The sequence below is a fragment of the Anticarsia gemmatalis genome, chromosome 4 (assembly GCF_050436995.1).
Source record: "Anticarsia gemmatalis isolate Benzon Research Colony breed Stoneville strain chromosome 4, ilAntGemm2 primary, whole genome shotgun sequence".
NCBI lineage: Eukaryota > Metazoa > Arthropoda > Insecta > Lepidoptera > Erebidae > Anticarsia > Anticarsia gemmatalis.
This window is the reverse complement of record NC_134748.1, coordinates 12,754,328-12,770,709: the sequence shown is the minus strand read 5'-3', so window position 1 is coordinate 12,770,709 and position 16,382 is coordinate 12,754,328. Positions and strand designations below refer to the sequence as shown.

At 34.4% G+C, this 16,382-nt stretch overlaps 2 protein-coding genes across 5 annotated transcripts in view; both read left to right on the top strand.

Annotated features, from left to right (window-relative positions):
• skd (mediator complex subunit skuld) overlaps nt 1-5,640 on the top strand; it is a 62,370-nt gene extending 56,730 nt beyond the window's left edge. For 3 of the 4 annotated variants that reach the window (XM_076113870.1, XM_076113869.1, XM_076113868.1), the window contains exons 26-28: nt 259-510; nt 709-962; nt 1,070-5,640. In XM_076113870.1, the coding sequence (XP_075969985.1) occupies nt 259-510; nt 709-962; nt 1,070-1,202 (639 nt within the window). In that variant the 3' untranslated portion in view covers nt 1,203-5,640. The remainder of the gene's footprint in view (nt 1-258; nt 511-708; nt 963-1,069) is intronic. The other variant, XM_076113871.1, reaches the window with a different exon arrangement.
• A 3,989-nt stretch (nt 5,641-9,629) lies between these two features.
• On the top strand, nt 9,630-16,225 carry IPIP (Inositol phosphatase interacting protein). The gene is made up of 4 exons (XM_076113867.1): nt 9,630-10,049; nt 10,554-10,739; nt 11,158-11,298; nt 12,507-16,225. Exons 1-4 carry the CDS (start codon nt 9,839-9,841, stop codon nt 12,662-12,664), a joined length of 696 nt encoding a protein of 231 aa, XP_075969982.1. The 5' UTR covers nt 9,630-9,838; the 3' UTR covers nt 12,665-16,225.
• The last annotated feature ends 157 nt before the right edge of the window (nt 16,226-16,382 follow it).

The window sequence follows — 16,382 nt, the reverse complement described above, 5'->3', positions numbered from 1 at the left end:
ATGCTTTATATAAAAAATACTTCTACTATCCGAATGTTGTGGATTTCCCGGAAATTTATTTCCGCACTAACCTAATCAGTATAAACATTCGGACTTGTTAACATAGGTCGTGTAGCCGAAAGATGATGCCGTTCATATTCTCGGGTCAATAACCTCATAAAGATCAATGAGAATTACGAACTTTTAAAAGTTACATTGCTGTCAGAACTTGTCACTCTATTAATAATAATATACGTCATCATAAAATTTTCTTTACAGTCGAATCAAAATCCATTCGAGCCTCCAATGGCGAACGGCGAGGACAGCGACATGATGTTCTTGAACGTGGACATGGGTGACGAGGAGATGGGCGAGGACAACATGGCGGACCTGCTCATCGGCGACATGTTCAACAACATGTGGGGCGGACACGCGGGCAGCCCGCGCCGGACCGACGACGACCCCGCCGCCAGCCCGCAGGCGCACCATCATCATCAGACGCCGTTTCATCATCAGGACGATAACGCTACCGTGAGCTTTATATCATTTTATAGTGGTTTTACCGTAACCGGTGTTCCTACGGATATTTTACATCGGTTGCGTCACTACAACTTAATATATCCAACCTATGATTTCAACATCATCAATTATCTTCGATATGGGATGAAGATAAAATCTTTATCATTCTCAGAAGTAGAATTTTACAAATCTGTTGTTTCTTATGCGCAGGAGCAAGTGGGAGCCTTACTGCAGCAGCCGCTGGCGCTGGGCTACCTGGTGTCGACGGCGCCGCTGGGCGCCATGCCGGGCTGGTGGTGGGCAGGCTGCGCGCACCTGCGGGACGCGTGCCCCGCCTTCCTCAAGAACGCGCTGCACCTGCACGCCGGCTCGCTGCAGGCCGCCGACGACTACACCAGCCTCACGCAGCGCCGCGACAACAACACGCATCCGCTCGACTCGCAGACCACCACCGACGTACTTAGGTACTGTAGCCTTACTACTTACCATATGAGTACATAGACGAGTATGAAATGAAACATAGTGTTACAAGTGTTACAAAAATATTCTATAATGTTGTATCCACTTGCAGGTACGTGTTGGAGGGCTACAACGCGTTATCGTGGCTGGCGCTGGACGGCAGCACGCACGACCGCCTGTCGTGTCTCCCGCTGCACGTGCAAGTGCTGATGCAGCTGTACCACACGGCCGCGGCGCTCGGCTAGACAGCCTTACTGCGTACCTGACTAGAGACCACCGTCTCCCCAGCCATATACAGTGCGGTGTTAGTGCATTAACTTGGTGACTCAGTGAAGTGTAGTGATCGTGCCCGTATTGTACCGTGTCGCGCGCTTGTGACGTCATGGCGAAGAAAACAAACACGTAACGTAACACCTTTTATTCTGATAGCATTTTCTATAACATCAATTTGTTGGTATGTTTGTAACACTAGTCGCCAGCGTCACAATAACGCGACAGTGTTATGCGTCTGCCTGTTTTACTATTTATTCGAGTAATTTATTAACGTTGGTATTTGGATTGCACTTGTAATATAAACTTGGGTATTATTGTTATGACTGATACTAAATTATTATTAAAAATTTTATAACATAACTTACAAATCATGTAGTTCCTAACTAAATCTACAGTTAATGTAGGATGTTTCTAGTACTTGGGAACTAGCATTGATGTAAAACTATGGAAGTGTAACACTTAGTACCCAAGTTATGTTGCAAGTTTAAGTAAGGTATATGACTAAAAGGCAGCGTAGGGTAGAGAAGTAGTTGATGGCAGTACTTAGATAAATTAAAGTAGGGTGTGTAAGTTGAGGGCCTCGTTATGAAATATGTTATTGTTGTCAAGTGCTGGTGCGGTCACCCTACAAGTGATAGGGATGGTTATTACCATAGGGATGTTATTCACTCTGTTTAGTAATGTGTTCATCTATGCCTATATGTAAATAAATGTTGATTGAACCGCTACTATGGGCAAACAACATACTATTCTATTTCTATGCCTATATCATGCCTGACACATTCAAATGTGTTAAATGACAGGTAATAAAGTATTTCTCAAAGTAATGAATTTACCTAAATCAAATTGTCATTGTTGATTATTATATTACTTAAGATAATAGGCAGTTACCAGACAGAGTAAATAGAAGACAAAAAGCTACCAACCGCACTCAAACTTTTAAAATATCAAAAAATGTTAAAGATAAATTTCTATAAAAATAAAAAAAAATACAAGCTAAGGTAAGCCGGGAATCTAGGTCGTTATAAGTTTGATCACAAAATATGGTCCAATTTGTGTAGAAAAAGTGTTTCTCAAAGTTTTATAAACTTTCATACATTACACATCCATAATTGTTATGGCATTTCATTTTTATTGCAATTAAAACTAATATTATAAACCATTATGGGCCATACAAAATTTTTATTCAAACCAACAAACATCTAGGCCAGATTCAATTGCCTTGATAATATTCAAATAAGAAAAGTGATCAGTGTAATAATACACATACTTATTTTAGTTTTTATGCAAAGAGTTTTAAATTAATGTTAACAAATCCTCCCACTTTCTCGTAATATGGTATTTATTTTAACTTCAATATGTTTCAAGTATATCAAACCACTTTTATGCCACAGCAGAATACTATTAAAAAATGTAGAAACAATGCAGTTCAAAATTATGTAAAAGAATTTTAAAAAAAGCATAGAAAACTAAATTAGTTTTCTGTGAAATCTTGCTACAAAATTTGATTACAAAGGTTTGATTTAAGGTGGCACATTTGATCGATCCAGTATTCCATATCTTGCATCAAAGTTCCTTGCACTAAGGAAAAACTTCCATGCAGTCTTGTCACTAAGATATACTTCCTGATCTCTCATTCCAGAATCAAAAGTGAACCTCATTTTGTGTAGCTATCATTTTTCTTAGACATGAACATAGCAAAACACCCTAAAATATAATAAAGAAATTAGGAAATTTAAATTGTTGCGCCGACAACCGACGCTGGTTTAACATAAATGAGGATTTTACGTGGGAGTATTGTAATAATTAGATAGTTAATTGCTCACAATATCCCTTTTCTCTCTCTTACCTCAAATATTTTGACACCTCGACATAAACTTCCGTCGATTTTAATTGTAGCTAGTGTTATAATGATTAGCAAAATAAATTTTTCATATTTTCAAGTAACATTTTTTAGAGTTAAGAAGTCACATATTTTAACTGACATGGCCCTGATTGCGATGGCAATAGCAGGATAGTAGTGACGTAGATGCTTCGTTTGTTATCTGCATAGACACATAGTCAGTAGACTATTACAGAGTTAGTTGCAAATCTGAACCAAACTCTGGACTAATGCAGGTGACTTACAGAGGCATGTTAGATGAAGGGCCTTGTCTTTATTTACCACAAATATGAAATGTAAGTTCAGTGGCTCATCACACTGTGTCCCTTTATGTGTTTTATTTTCGTTTACACACACATCATTGATCTCAACTCAGTAAAATAGTTTTTATTTTCATTCTGACACATTCATTTTAATATCCAATGTTCAAGTTATTTATTATTATATCTAGCTACACACTTAATGAGACATCACACATTTTTAATGAATTATCTTCATACATTTTGTTTTTAATTAATAATGACGTCACAATATTTACAACTGTAACATGTATTGTTGCGCTGTATGTATTAATGTAAATGTAGTATATTTTTTGTAATTTTTCGTTATTTTAATAAACCGGTATGAATTACCAAAGGAGTTAGATATGTATAGTGTTTTAGATATTTTTTTACTGACGTGTCTTCGTCTACCAAAACATCTCATTTATTGTAGCGACAAATGTCAACTCGTTCGTTCAAATTATTTTTGTAGGCTTTTTCGAAAACAAAATATTATATTTTCTATTCTTGAATGATTCCAGCACGATTTAGTTTGGCGAATCACGTAGATTGCAATCTTAGGGACAAATGTATTTAGACAAATTTACTATTGATATATAAAACTTGAAATATGTAATTCTGTACAGTTTTGATACGAGGGAACAAAAGCTCAACGTTGTTTCACTGGAACACCGCATCGCACCGACATGCTTGTACACGATCGATGTTCAAATTATATAATGTAACGTTAGCTGGTGACCGGTCGGTGCGATGTTGGTAACTATATTCTATAACAGATTTGCTAGCAAATATTTATCTTATGATAATAAAAAATCTTTTGTTCGGAAACTAATTAGTAACACCAATAGTCTATGTTTAGGTAAAGTATAATAGTGATAAAAGAGCCCCCCTAGATCCTGTTCGAAGTAGCATTTGTATAATTAGACATTGTCGTTTTATAACAAAAAGTTAAATGGAGCCATTTGAAACAACAGAAGAGCATGTTGATACGTCGAATCTCCGACAGTTTAGTAGTTATAATGAAAATTTTCTATTTTAATATATTATAAAGCGTAAGCGTAGGGAGGTGTGCTGTGAAAACAAATTGTAAATATGTCCGATGCGTGGTTTGGATCGTGTATTACTCATTTTTTATTGATATATTCCATTTTTAATCTTATTTCTGTGGACTGAGTTCGGAAAAATCAAAAAATCTTAAATCAATTTTTCGTATTGAACAAATTATCAGAAATCAGATTGTAAATTATTTTTTGTTGCTTAGTACCTAATTATTTTTTGTATTGTCAAGTGATGGTAGGCAATTTGTACAGGTGTTTTGTATGTATGCGCGTGCGCACGCGGTATGCATAAATTATTTAATTGTAGATGCGGCCCGCCCGCCACTTAACTGAATTATGCCTAGTTGAATATGAAATGTTTTAAATGTGTTACAGCATTTGAGAATATTTAATGATGTTGTATATAGTTTATTATTTTGTTTTGTAAAACGACATTTTGTATATATACTCGATGTAGTATCGAATACCGTTAATTATTTGCCCACATTGCCGATGTATAATGGAGCATGTTTTAAAGAAACCACTCGTAATATTTTGTACAGTTTGTTAATAAGGCGAGATTCGTAGCGAATTATTTTAAGGATTTCGTTTTTTTTTTTGACTTTTTTGTTATTGTGAATTGTCAATTTTTTTAGGGAATTGGGATCGTACTGTACATAGACCTCACCATTTTGTCATATATTAGTTGTAAGCGGTCAAATCTGATGATTGAGTGGAAATCAAATTTTCTAAATGGAGCAATCATTAGAAATTCGTAAAACAAACTTAGTATAATACTTGATATTAATATAACTTTATAAATAACTGTGAAAATAGGTAATAATAATTATGAATAAAATATTACATATTTAAAAAGCATTGTTTTATTTATATTTTTGTTAAATACATAGTGATGTATTTATTGATATAAATAAATAAAGTTAGTTAACTGAACAAGTCTTTTACACTTTGAATACCTTGAATATAAGATCTTTAGTCTTAAACACACATGTATACAATCTTTTACATCTATAACTTACAATGATCACTCTAAAACTATGTTATGACTGACACATAGTAAGATTCATATTTAATATGTATTATAACATAAAGTAAATATGTAGATCGTATAATATAGTAAATACTGTCCAGCAGTCATGTACGGTCTTACAAAGGCTTATATGCTTCATACCAAAATTATTTTCATAAAACATATTTTGGCGCCCAACATTCAATATATTCCTCTTACCAGATGACTATGTGTATTTCATACTTTTCTCTTCGCGAATCATTACAAACATCTTAGAATTTAAAATTACTTATCATTATAAGCTAAATATTCTTAACGATTTCGCACCTTTCTTCTTTTTTAACAATTTATTATTCTTTCTAATAGTATAAAACAGTCTCACTCTGATAAATAATGCTTTTAGATAATCTATTGGAAAGCAAGGACATGGCATACCGAATCCACATTGTTCAAATTCTTTCAATATATCATGTCCTATGCTACGTATTTGCACATTTCCTTCGAAACATTGCCTAAACTTATTTTCTAAGAGCATAATAAAGTCTGTAAAGTCGTCCGGCGGCAACATGTTACAATTTTGTTGTGTATCTAAACTAATGCTGCAAATGTAACTTGCGTCATCTTCCTCTTGCTTTCTAGGAAAGCCCTGGAGGTAATATTTAAAGGCATCGCAATTATGTACTTGAGTACACTTCAAGAAGCAATAACCACAAACATACACGAACGCATTCCTTTCAGGCAAATTTTCTCTGTAATCAGTTGTCTGAATTAACAAAGGTTTACAAATATTCTCTGTTTCAAGGACCTCATCGTCCAGCAGCTGCTGCGCAAAATCTTCGGAATCTAAGCATGTTTCTATAGTATTACTCCCAACAGGTTTCTTTAACATATTGTATACAAAACTCCTCACAAAACCTCGGTTGAAATGCTTCGGAGGACACTCGTCCTTTTTGAAGTTTAGCCTCAAGTTGGCAACGAATTTATTCAGGCAGTTGTGGTTCAAACGACACGTAAGTAAATATTTGACACCTAAGAATTTCAACTCTTCAAATAACTGTAAAACTGAATTGATAGTTACTTGGAAGCCTTCTATGAATTTCATGTTTTCTGTGACATCCATGCCATCGGCTTTTCGTACTACCCTCAAACTCTGAAACAGCTGCATCATGTAGTTCAAGAAATCAATCTGGTACTTTTTATTTGAAAACGCTTTTTTGTATTGTGAGTTAGAACTACGAACTTTCGCATTCAACATAAAACACAAATTATTCAAGTTTTCTAAGAAGTCGGTATTGCTACGTGTCGAGTTTGAACCGTAATAAAAATCACAGGATTTGAGATTATTTTTTACGATTTTCAGTAACTGCGAAGTGTCGTAATAATAATAAATATCTATACCATTCATTGCGAAATGTGTTTTTTCTGGACTAACACATCTCGACTCCGACGCATAAAGGAATTCAGATCGTGGGTCGGAAATAAATGCGCGAATATCAAGGCCTATGTCAATGAGAATTGTCAACACTTCATTTATCCACATTGAGATCTGAGGACTGTTATCATATTCTGAAATAAATGCATATGCAATTGGCTGCCTCCAATCCACTAAGATGCCTTGGACCATCAGTAGAACTGCATACTTAGCTAATCTAACATTTTGGATACCATTAATATCTTCAATACCAATTATTCTATCATACTTAATATCATAATAGAGATTAGGCTTCAGTAGAATAGTGCCAACTGAGAAGCTACATATTCTTTCTGTAGTTGACATATTATTTATCTTACATCTAAATGCATTAAGAAAATGCCCACTTATCCTTGTAGTTTTTGGAAGTAGAAAGTATTTTAGAGTCTCTCTAGATGGAAGACTTAGCATATCTCTTAATAAGTCAAATAAATTACTAGAATAATATAAATTAAGTGCAAATAATGTGAGATTCACATTTTGTTTGCCATTGGTAGTGTTTAGTTTCCACTTGACAAGCTTCATTAGACTAGGAGATAAAAATTTTGAACACATTTGTAAAAATGATTTTTGGTCACATGTAGTGTCTTCTATTTTAATATTTTTAGCTGCAGGAGGTTCCTCATTTGTCTGTTTTGCATTGGTAATAGGTTGTATAGGTGTTTGAGTACCCTGAGACACTCTTATAATACTCTCACAGAACTCCAGTGCCTCCCCATAACAAGGTGGACTTGGTGGATCCTCAAGTTTGATATAAACTTCATTTGTGATATAATGAACATTACTATTGGCAGTCTTTACTTCATCAACTATATTTTTTTTCTGTTTAATGGGTCTCAGATTATAATTACTTCTTTCTGAGGCTGTACTACTTTTGGCCAGTGTTTGTTTTCTATCAAGATTACTTTGTCTGACCATGGTTTTCATATTGGTCCCTGGGGGTAGTGGTTTTAAAAACTGTTTATCAGATTTTGGGGTAATTGTGGGTGGCTTCAGATGCAGGGTAGGAAAGGCATCATCGGTCAAACACTTTCTTCCTTCATTAAGCTTGGGCCGTCTGATATATTTCTGTTCAAAGTGCATCTCGCAAATTCTGTGGTTGCCTCTAGTTTTGTGATTGTTTAATTTATCTACCAAGTCCAATCGGTCAACAGCTGAGAGCCATTCTTGCCTCCTAAAAAGTAGTAACATATATTTTACTACATCTTTATTAAATTAGTAAGTATTCAGTAATTAATGTGGGTATAAATGCCAGTAATTTATTGAATTTTATGAAGTACCGCTTAAGAAACTATTTGTGGAAGATTAAGAAAAAATATATAGCTATTTTTATACGTAAGTTATACTGAATAAAATGAACAAACAGAGAACGCATTGTAAGTAAACAAAAAGTGCAATTAAAATAATAAACTAATTCAATAAGAACGTTATTTATCTCAAAATCTGATGTTTGGAATAAGAAATATTCTACAGAAATTGAGCGAAAGGTGAAATTAATTTTACCTCGACGCAATAGCGGGATATGTGAAATATGACAAATGTTTATCGACGAACGAACATCTTTTGCATACAGTACATATTTTTCCAACCATTTTCCAATTACGATACCATTTTGGTAACGAAAATAATAAACAAAATATAATTTTTAAATTATCGGCAAATAGGATATTTTTTATGCTATGACGGATTATAGTTTTGACAGATGAAAGAATTCATAAAAAAAAGAGCTCAGCGTTCAGAAGTCGTTCTAAAATGATGATCAATGTAAGAATGATGTCATGATGTGTGATTTTACTGGTACCTATTTAAATCAGACATCCGTTATTACTAGGTACGTGTTATGTATCTGGGCAAATTCTAAAGTTATGTAACCGTTAGCTCTACCCACATATTGTTCTGTACTTGTTAACCCGTGCTCTGCTCGCGCTCGCTCTCTAACTTCTTTGCTGTTATTGTCCTCAGTAGTTCTCAGTTCTTCATCATTTCCATCTACGCCACTCAGCAGACATTAACACTGCGGAGACTTGTTTTTGCCAAAAAAGATCTATGATATAAAATATAGGAATATAATAGTCAGGACTCAGGATTATAAAACTCTATGTATTGGATTTATGCGTGGAGCGCGGACTACGACTGTCGAATCGATTATTGGTTTGCTTCGAATCCTCTACAATATACCTAACTAACCAGGAATGTTAACAATAGAAGATCCAAAATTTTAGTTATCACACTTGACACGAAGTACTCCTGGCCAATATCCGGGTATGGTATCCGTGACTCAGCGTAGGACACAAAGACTTCCGTTTCAAACTTTTAAATTTTGATAAAATATTCTGTAATTTCAAACATATTTTAGAATCCATAGGAATATGTATCGCCGAACAAGTTGAAAACTAGTAGTCGTTTTAAAAGGAAACTGAATCTAGGCTTAGTGCAGAGGACTTTCGGATGAGTGTTCAGCCAATAGGGCGAACGAACCACTACAGTCCTCCAGTCCAGAACGTAAAAACCTTTTATTTTGATGTAGAGAAATTGTTGTTTTGCAGTCCAGCGCTAGCGGCCCTATAGCACAGAATATAAATACTAAAGTACCTAGAGTGTCTACAGATTTTGTACGGCAAAATATCCTTCGATTCAGTTAAATTATTTTAATCTGTGCTCTTTCGACTTTGACAGATTGACACTGACATTAGAATTCACAGTGATTGACATTTTGATTTCTGTGGTGCTTTGTTTTCTTTTATTTTTAGAGCCATCTCGCAATTCAATTAAAATTTATTGAACAGAGATTTCACGACGGACAAATATAAAGGTTATAATACAATAGGAAGAATTCTAGTGACAATAATTTGGTAACTGATGCTGTAGTTTTGTTATCGTTAGGCCTGTTCGTATGAATATTTATAAATGACAATGAAAATAAACGAAAAGAATTTGTGCGCTTTCGCGTCGTCCGCTACGCCTGTGGATCGCGACGGATGGCTGGAGATGAGAGGTGAAGTCGGCAAGAGTTATCAGAAACGATGGTTCGTTTTGAAGGGGAACTTGTTGTTTTATTTCGATAAGAAAGGTGATAAGGAACCAGTGGGAGTGATCATACTGGAAGGATGTACGATCGGTAAGTAGATTTGTTCAACTATTACTAGTTATTTATCAATAAACCACCTGTATTCCACAATAATACAGTCTTAACAAGTCAATATTGATATCTGATAATGTCAACACACATTCTTACTCTAAATCACAAAACATGTTGAGTGTAAACAAGTGAGTCGGTATACCCAGTCTGTATAATTGGATTTATCTTGGCACAGCTTAATTAGTAAAGTTTGGCAACACTGAGGCTCAATACTTACATTGTAGACTTACTTTTAAAAAATCATTATACCCTCATAGAACAAAAAAAATCATATCTCACACTAATACTCATAACATACTTGTATCGGGCAGTCCTGTATGACAAGTTGTGATAAAGTAAATGAAGCAAAGGAAGTTTGTAAGGACTGTTTCGTGCCTAGTGGTGCTCTCTGGTCTCTACCTACCTCTATCGGAAGAAAGTGTGATTTTATGTATCTATGTAAAACCTAAAACAAAAATACCTATCATTATTTATTATCAACAGAATTAACAGAAGAAGAAGCATACAGCTTCAAGATAGTGTTCCAGTGCGAGGGTGGCCGGACCTACTTCCTTTGTACAAACTCACAAGCGTCCATGGAGACGTGGATGAAGGCACTCGCCTGCGCCAGTTATGATTACATGAAGCTGATGGTCTCTGATCTGCAGAGACAGTTGGATGAGGCACAAGGTAACTTATATATCGAGTATCTATTATAATGTAAATGATCTTTTCTTGTGTTGTGGTGTGGTGTATATTTGAGATTATTCTGGAATAGTATCTTCTTCAATGTTAAATACTTGCTTTGCAAGGGCTCATAACTAATTGTGCTCATAGGTTGATCATATCTTCAGCAAACAATTTCTGAGTTAAGCAACTCTTGACCCGGTTATTCTATATATGGGTTTCTGTTTAATGGTATTTGAACTTGGTGTTTTCATGCTTCAGAGGACATGCTTAAAGAGTCGATCCTTCGATCAGCTCTTACCATAAAAGATAACAGTCATATCAAACAGTCTTTTTGGCATCTGGAGCAATTTTGACACTAGGTTGAGGAAGTACTGAATAGTAAAGTATAACATTGTAATAATATTGTATTTTGGCGCAGCGGAAGCAGCAGCAGATGCAGCTCTAGTAACAGTAACACCACCAGATGAAGAGCCGAAAGTCCCACCGAGAGGTCAGCGGTACAACCCCTTCAACAGAGTCACTGAAGGAGACGGCAAAAGTGTGCAAGGGAGTAGACATCGTAAGTATTGCATTAAGCATACATTTTATACTCTACTAGCTGACCCGCGCAACTTCGCTTGCGTCACATAAGAGAGAATGGGTCAGAATTTTCCATGGTTTTGTAACACTTTTTTACTGTTACTTTGCTTCTATTGGTCGTAGCGTGATGTCCTTTCTCGGGTATCAAAATATCTCCATACCAAATTTCATGCAAATTGGTTCAGTAGTTTAGGCGTGATTGAGTAGCAGACAGACAGACAGACAGAGTTACTTTCGGATTTATAATATTAGTATGGATAAGCATTTTTCTTTCTTAAAAGTATTTTCCACTCTACCCTGCAAATATGAACTATTGTTTCTTTCTATCTAAATATTTTTATGACTCTGACCCACAACGGTTTCTTTGTTTAGACTTTAAAAAAAGAAATAACTCCCAAAAAAGTATGTCCCACTGCTGAGCAAGCATCTCCTCCCATATGGAGGGCCTTCCCTCCTTAAGCCTTGAGTCCACCACGCTGGCCAAGTGCGGGTTGGCGACTTAAAAGGAGAAAAACCATTCATGCCTATATTATAGTGGATTAATTGTATTGCATTGCATACCTGTTAAATGTATAGGTAATGTTGCAATATTATGCTAATGTTTAGAAAGTGATTACACCATTGTTACGCGATTTAGTGTTCATTATTGCAATGAATAATTACTTATGTTCTATCACTCTATTGTTATGTTAGGTTCATTATTGAGTGATGAAAAATACAAGTAAAATGGATGTTTATTGTATTTTATTGTAACACTATAAACTAAAACATTTTGTTTACTTACCAAAAACATACAATTTGCTGAGCTGATACTCAAATACGTGTGGCCTTGAACTTATAAAATTGGATTGAGATACCTTACAAGTTCTTAATTACTTCCTACTGCGAGTTTAGAACAATTATTACATTTCATGTTGAGTCATTTGGATGAAATATATGTTATTTTTTTAATAGGAACTCAGTAAATATTTGGTTGAGTTATTTATTCTAAAATATGATTAGTAAGTTATCTAGTATGCGTTTACGCGGATAGTATAAGATATGGAGTACGGGAAAAGACTATGATCTCTATAATATGAATTGATACTTCGCTATTCTTAACTGACTTAAAAACACCAGCAATTTTCCCTTTCTAGCATATTTTTGAGAGAAAACTATGATTTATTAAGAATTTTTTCCCCATTTCAGACAAAGAGAACCTGCGACCAGAGATGCCTCGCAAGAAGGTGAACTTCCGCGACATCCACACGGCGTACGGTCGTAAGATACTAGTCGACCGCAGTGAATGGCGCGCGCGACTGGCCAAGATGAGGGAGGAGGCCGCACAACCTCTCATACAGTTGTAGGTTTAAACTATATGTATACGCAAGTAACTTTGTGTGTGTGAATATAGCTGCAATCGCTGCAAGGAAGTAAGATCAAGTACTTTTGGGAGAGGAGTGTAGGTTATGGGTAGTCAACATCGTTGTTACATCTAATCACTTGTAAAAAGATGTCAGTAAGCTTTTTTCATACATTTGCCGTATTTTTACCTATTAGATAGGTTATCAAATACTTATCCATAGGATGTAAAACTAGCCCATAGTCTTTTAATTTTTAACTTCCTCGCAGTGATTTGCGAGTTGCGACTATATTCAGAGATGTAAAGTTATTTGGCGCGTGCTGTACACGATTTTTGTTATAGGCAATATGAAAAATATCGTTTTGTAGATATTTCTTTGGGTTAACTAAATACTGGTTTTATCATATATGTACATTATGTTTCCGAATAATGAAAATAAGCATGGACAATATTTTCATGTGGTTTTTCATGAGTTCAAATGATAATAATTTACATCAACACTATGGATATATTGGAATGTAATTTAAATACAATGCATAGAATGACTTTTTTGCAGAAATGAACTTCAGTAATTAAATTAAACATAATAATATAAAACACTATATTGGTATTTAAATGAATTAACACGTAATAATCAATTATTTGTATAGGAAAATCATAATCAATACGATTATTCACACTAGCCTGGAAAACCGAATTAGAACATAATTTTATCTTTTTCCTGTATTCGAGTTTGTCTTCCAAACTTAAATACTACAAAATGGCGGAGGTTGAGCTTGCCGAGCTTGGTCAGTAGATGGGTGACCAAATTATTCATACCGAGTTCCTCCGTGTTTCGGAAAGCATGTTAAATTGTGGGTCCCGCTGTCATTTCCAAAGATCTTTGACAGGTGTAACCAGAAGTCAGAAGCTTGAAAGTCTGACAACCAGTCTTTCCGAGCGGTACCGTATTGTAACCCAGGCAACTGGATTGTGGAGATCAGATAGGCAGTCGTTCCATGTAAAATACTGGTATTCAGCTGCATCCGGTGAGACTGACAGCCGACTCTAACATAGTTGGAAGAGAGGCTAGACTGATGATGATTACAAAATATGTTATAACTTATTATTTTTGCCTATATCAAAAGTCGTGTACATACAAGGTTATGTAAATAGACACATATTATATAGGTATTACGCTTATTTCACCCACAGCGGGCTCTTGAAGCTAAAATTGCTTTAATTTTTGACACATTTGAGCTTATAATAATTTTAGTTCTGTAAGATTTATAGTAATAAGCCTTAGGCCAAGATATAATTTATCACTCTACCAAATTTTAATTAAAATCTGTTCAGCAGTTTTCATATTATAGCCACTTGAAAGACGGACATACAGACAGACACATTGATTAGGTATTATATTAGTTGGTAAGTTCATTGGTTTTTTCTTGATTGTAAAATTAATAAGAGAATGTTCGTTGGTCTATTTTTTGCTCACGCTAAATCACTGTATCCTAAACTTAGATTAGTTATCAGATCTCTATGAACACTACATTAGTAATTTAGTAATGATATTAATATAGCACTCTGTAAAATAAAGAAAAAATAATATTTTTATAATGTCTTAAAATATTATCGTAGGTAGAAACAAGAGTGAACAAAACTAAACCTTATTATTTCTTCCTCTGATTATTTACAGCTGCGCCCTGATTTTTTGATAGATTGTCTATTTGGGACAATACCCTGACTATAAATTTCTCTATGTAGTAACATAACAAGTAGGTATATAACAAATTATTTTACCCAATGATCAAAATGTTAAATCCTAATAAATTTATATGTTTTTTCATCTCTTGTGGTAATTATCTTGTAGTACAGTCAGTATTAGATATTAAACTATTAGAAATTAAACTTTCTTTAATGTTATTTTTACAAAATCCCAAGTTTTAGAAGATTATTGTAAATATTACATTGTAACCAAAACATGTACTTATTATCTTTAGTTATTTAGTGAAAAAATCACAATATTTTAATATTCATGTAAACTGTTTATCACATGAAGTTCCATATTTGATTCCTGAGTCAGAAAATCTTTAAGTTTACGATACCTTAAAATTCTTATCCTGTTTGAGGTAAACTTTTATTGTGTTTTTAGGCTATTATTTTTAGAAATTGTAAAGTTAGATACTAGTCTAGACTATTTAGTCTAAGGTCGTATTCACATAGACAGGATAGACCAGTAAAGATAAGTTCTAGATAGATGTTTCTAAGAAAAGATAAGGATGTCTACGAGAATACGCTCTTAGTAAAACAAAATCAATATATTGTTACCTATCTCTTTAAAGAGTTATGTTGTTAAATAGGGCTTTAGCATATACTTGCAAGCAATGAACGACGACTTGCGATTAAATCCTTTTTCATTATTTGATCATAATAATGTGCTTGTTTATGATCAACATAAAAATAAAACGACGGCCATTATGCATTTGCTGGCGTTATTTGTTTTATGTAAACAGAACTTACGGTGTGGTCAAAATGAATTAGGTAAAGTTACTATTGTCGATCGTCCGTCGTGCTTTAGCCCTAAAGCGCTATTTACATATTCCAGAATCAGGGTAATTTTAAAGTTCACTTTTAAACCTGACACAATTAAATTTCATTCATTTAGTAAGAATCCCACCATTTTTCCTGAACTTTGAATCTAAAATGTGTAAATAGCGCTTATTAAATAAATTTTATGAGGTGTGCTTCTAAGGTCCTGAAAAGTAAAATAAAATAAACGCTCCGTTTATATCTACAGACGCGAACTAACTACTATGAGTCAGCTCAGAACTTTTAAATTGTATGCGTGTTCGCGTTAATTCCCGTTTTCTATTATACATTAGGAGTCAGCTATCGAGTAATTAATTATTAACAATGGATATATGGAAAATTGTACAGCGCCATCTAGTGTTATTTAATAGAACTAAATGCTTTATGCTGTGGCGCCTCGATAGAAGCTTACTAAGTATGAGTGGAGCGTATTCGTATATAAACTGATTTGTAAAATATGTATAGATTTGTTAGTTTTTATCTGCTTTATAGTATACCATCGCCTGAGTTACTTATGTCAAAGACTTGATTCCGGTAACGCATTATTTTATAAGAGTCACGTAGACTGTCCTTGAAGCCCTTCGGCCGGTCGGCAACGAAGTGGAGACCTCTTTCCGCGTCTGTAGATGTAAACGTTAGCTAAAATAAAGAGAATTTATGGTGTGCTTCTAAGATCCAATACTGATAAGTCTAATAATTTAATTGTAAATCATCACAAAGTAGGTTATATTGTATCAAAGAGTATCGGTCTTATTACCACTTACCGATAAGTACTAGTCAGGTTAACTGACGAAATTTAAATATAAAGTCTATTTCTAATTTTATCAATTACGTTGTTGTGTAGCCTGTCCGGTACTTATCAGTAAGTGGTAAATTAGTCCCTTTTTATTTATAATACAATAATTATGTGAATCGCTTGCCACTGTATATTTATTGATATGAAATTAGTATTAAAAGCAATTATGAAATAAATGCAGAACAAGTACCATCAAAATATATTTTATGTCATCTTCAAAATATTTGTATAAACAATTACTGCCCTACTTTTGGGTAAAATTCTCCTTCCGGAATGAGAGAGGGGTTAGGCACGGTGGCTTACTGCAGGATAGGGACTTTCCATCTCTTCAAGAACCATTTGAATAGTTGATTAG

Excerpts from the sequence above, each read along its gene's own strand:
- IPIP (XM_076113867.1), top strand. The coding sequence starts at position 9,839 with ATGACAATGAAAATAAACGAAAAGAATTTGTGCGCTTTCGCGTCGTCC. Across the intron at positions 10,740-11,157 it reads ACAGTTGGATGAGGCACAAG|CGGAAGCAGCAGCAGATGCA; the intron begins GTAACTTATATA and ends ATTTTGGCGCAG. Across the intron at positions 11,299-12,506 it reads TGTGCAAGGGAGTAGACATC|ACAAAGAGAACCTGCGACCA; the intron begins GTAAGTATTGCA and ends TCCCCATTTCAG.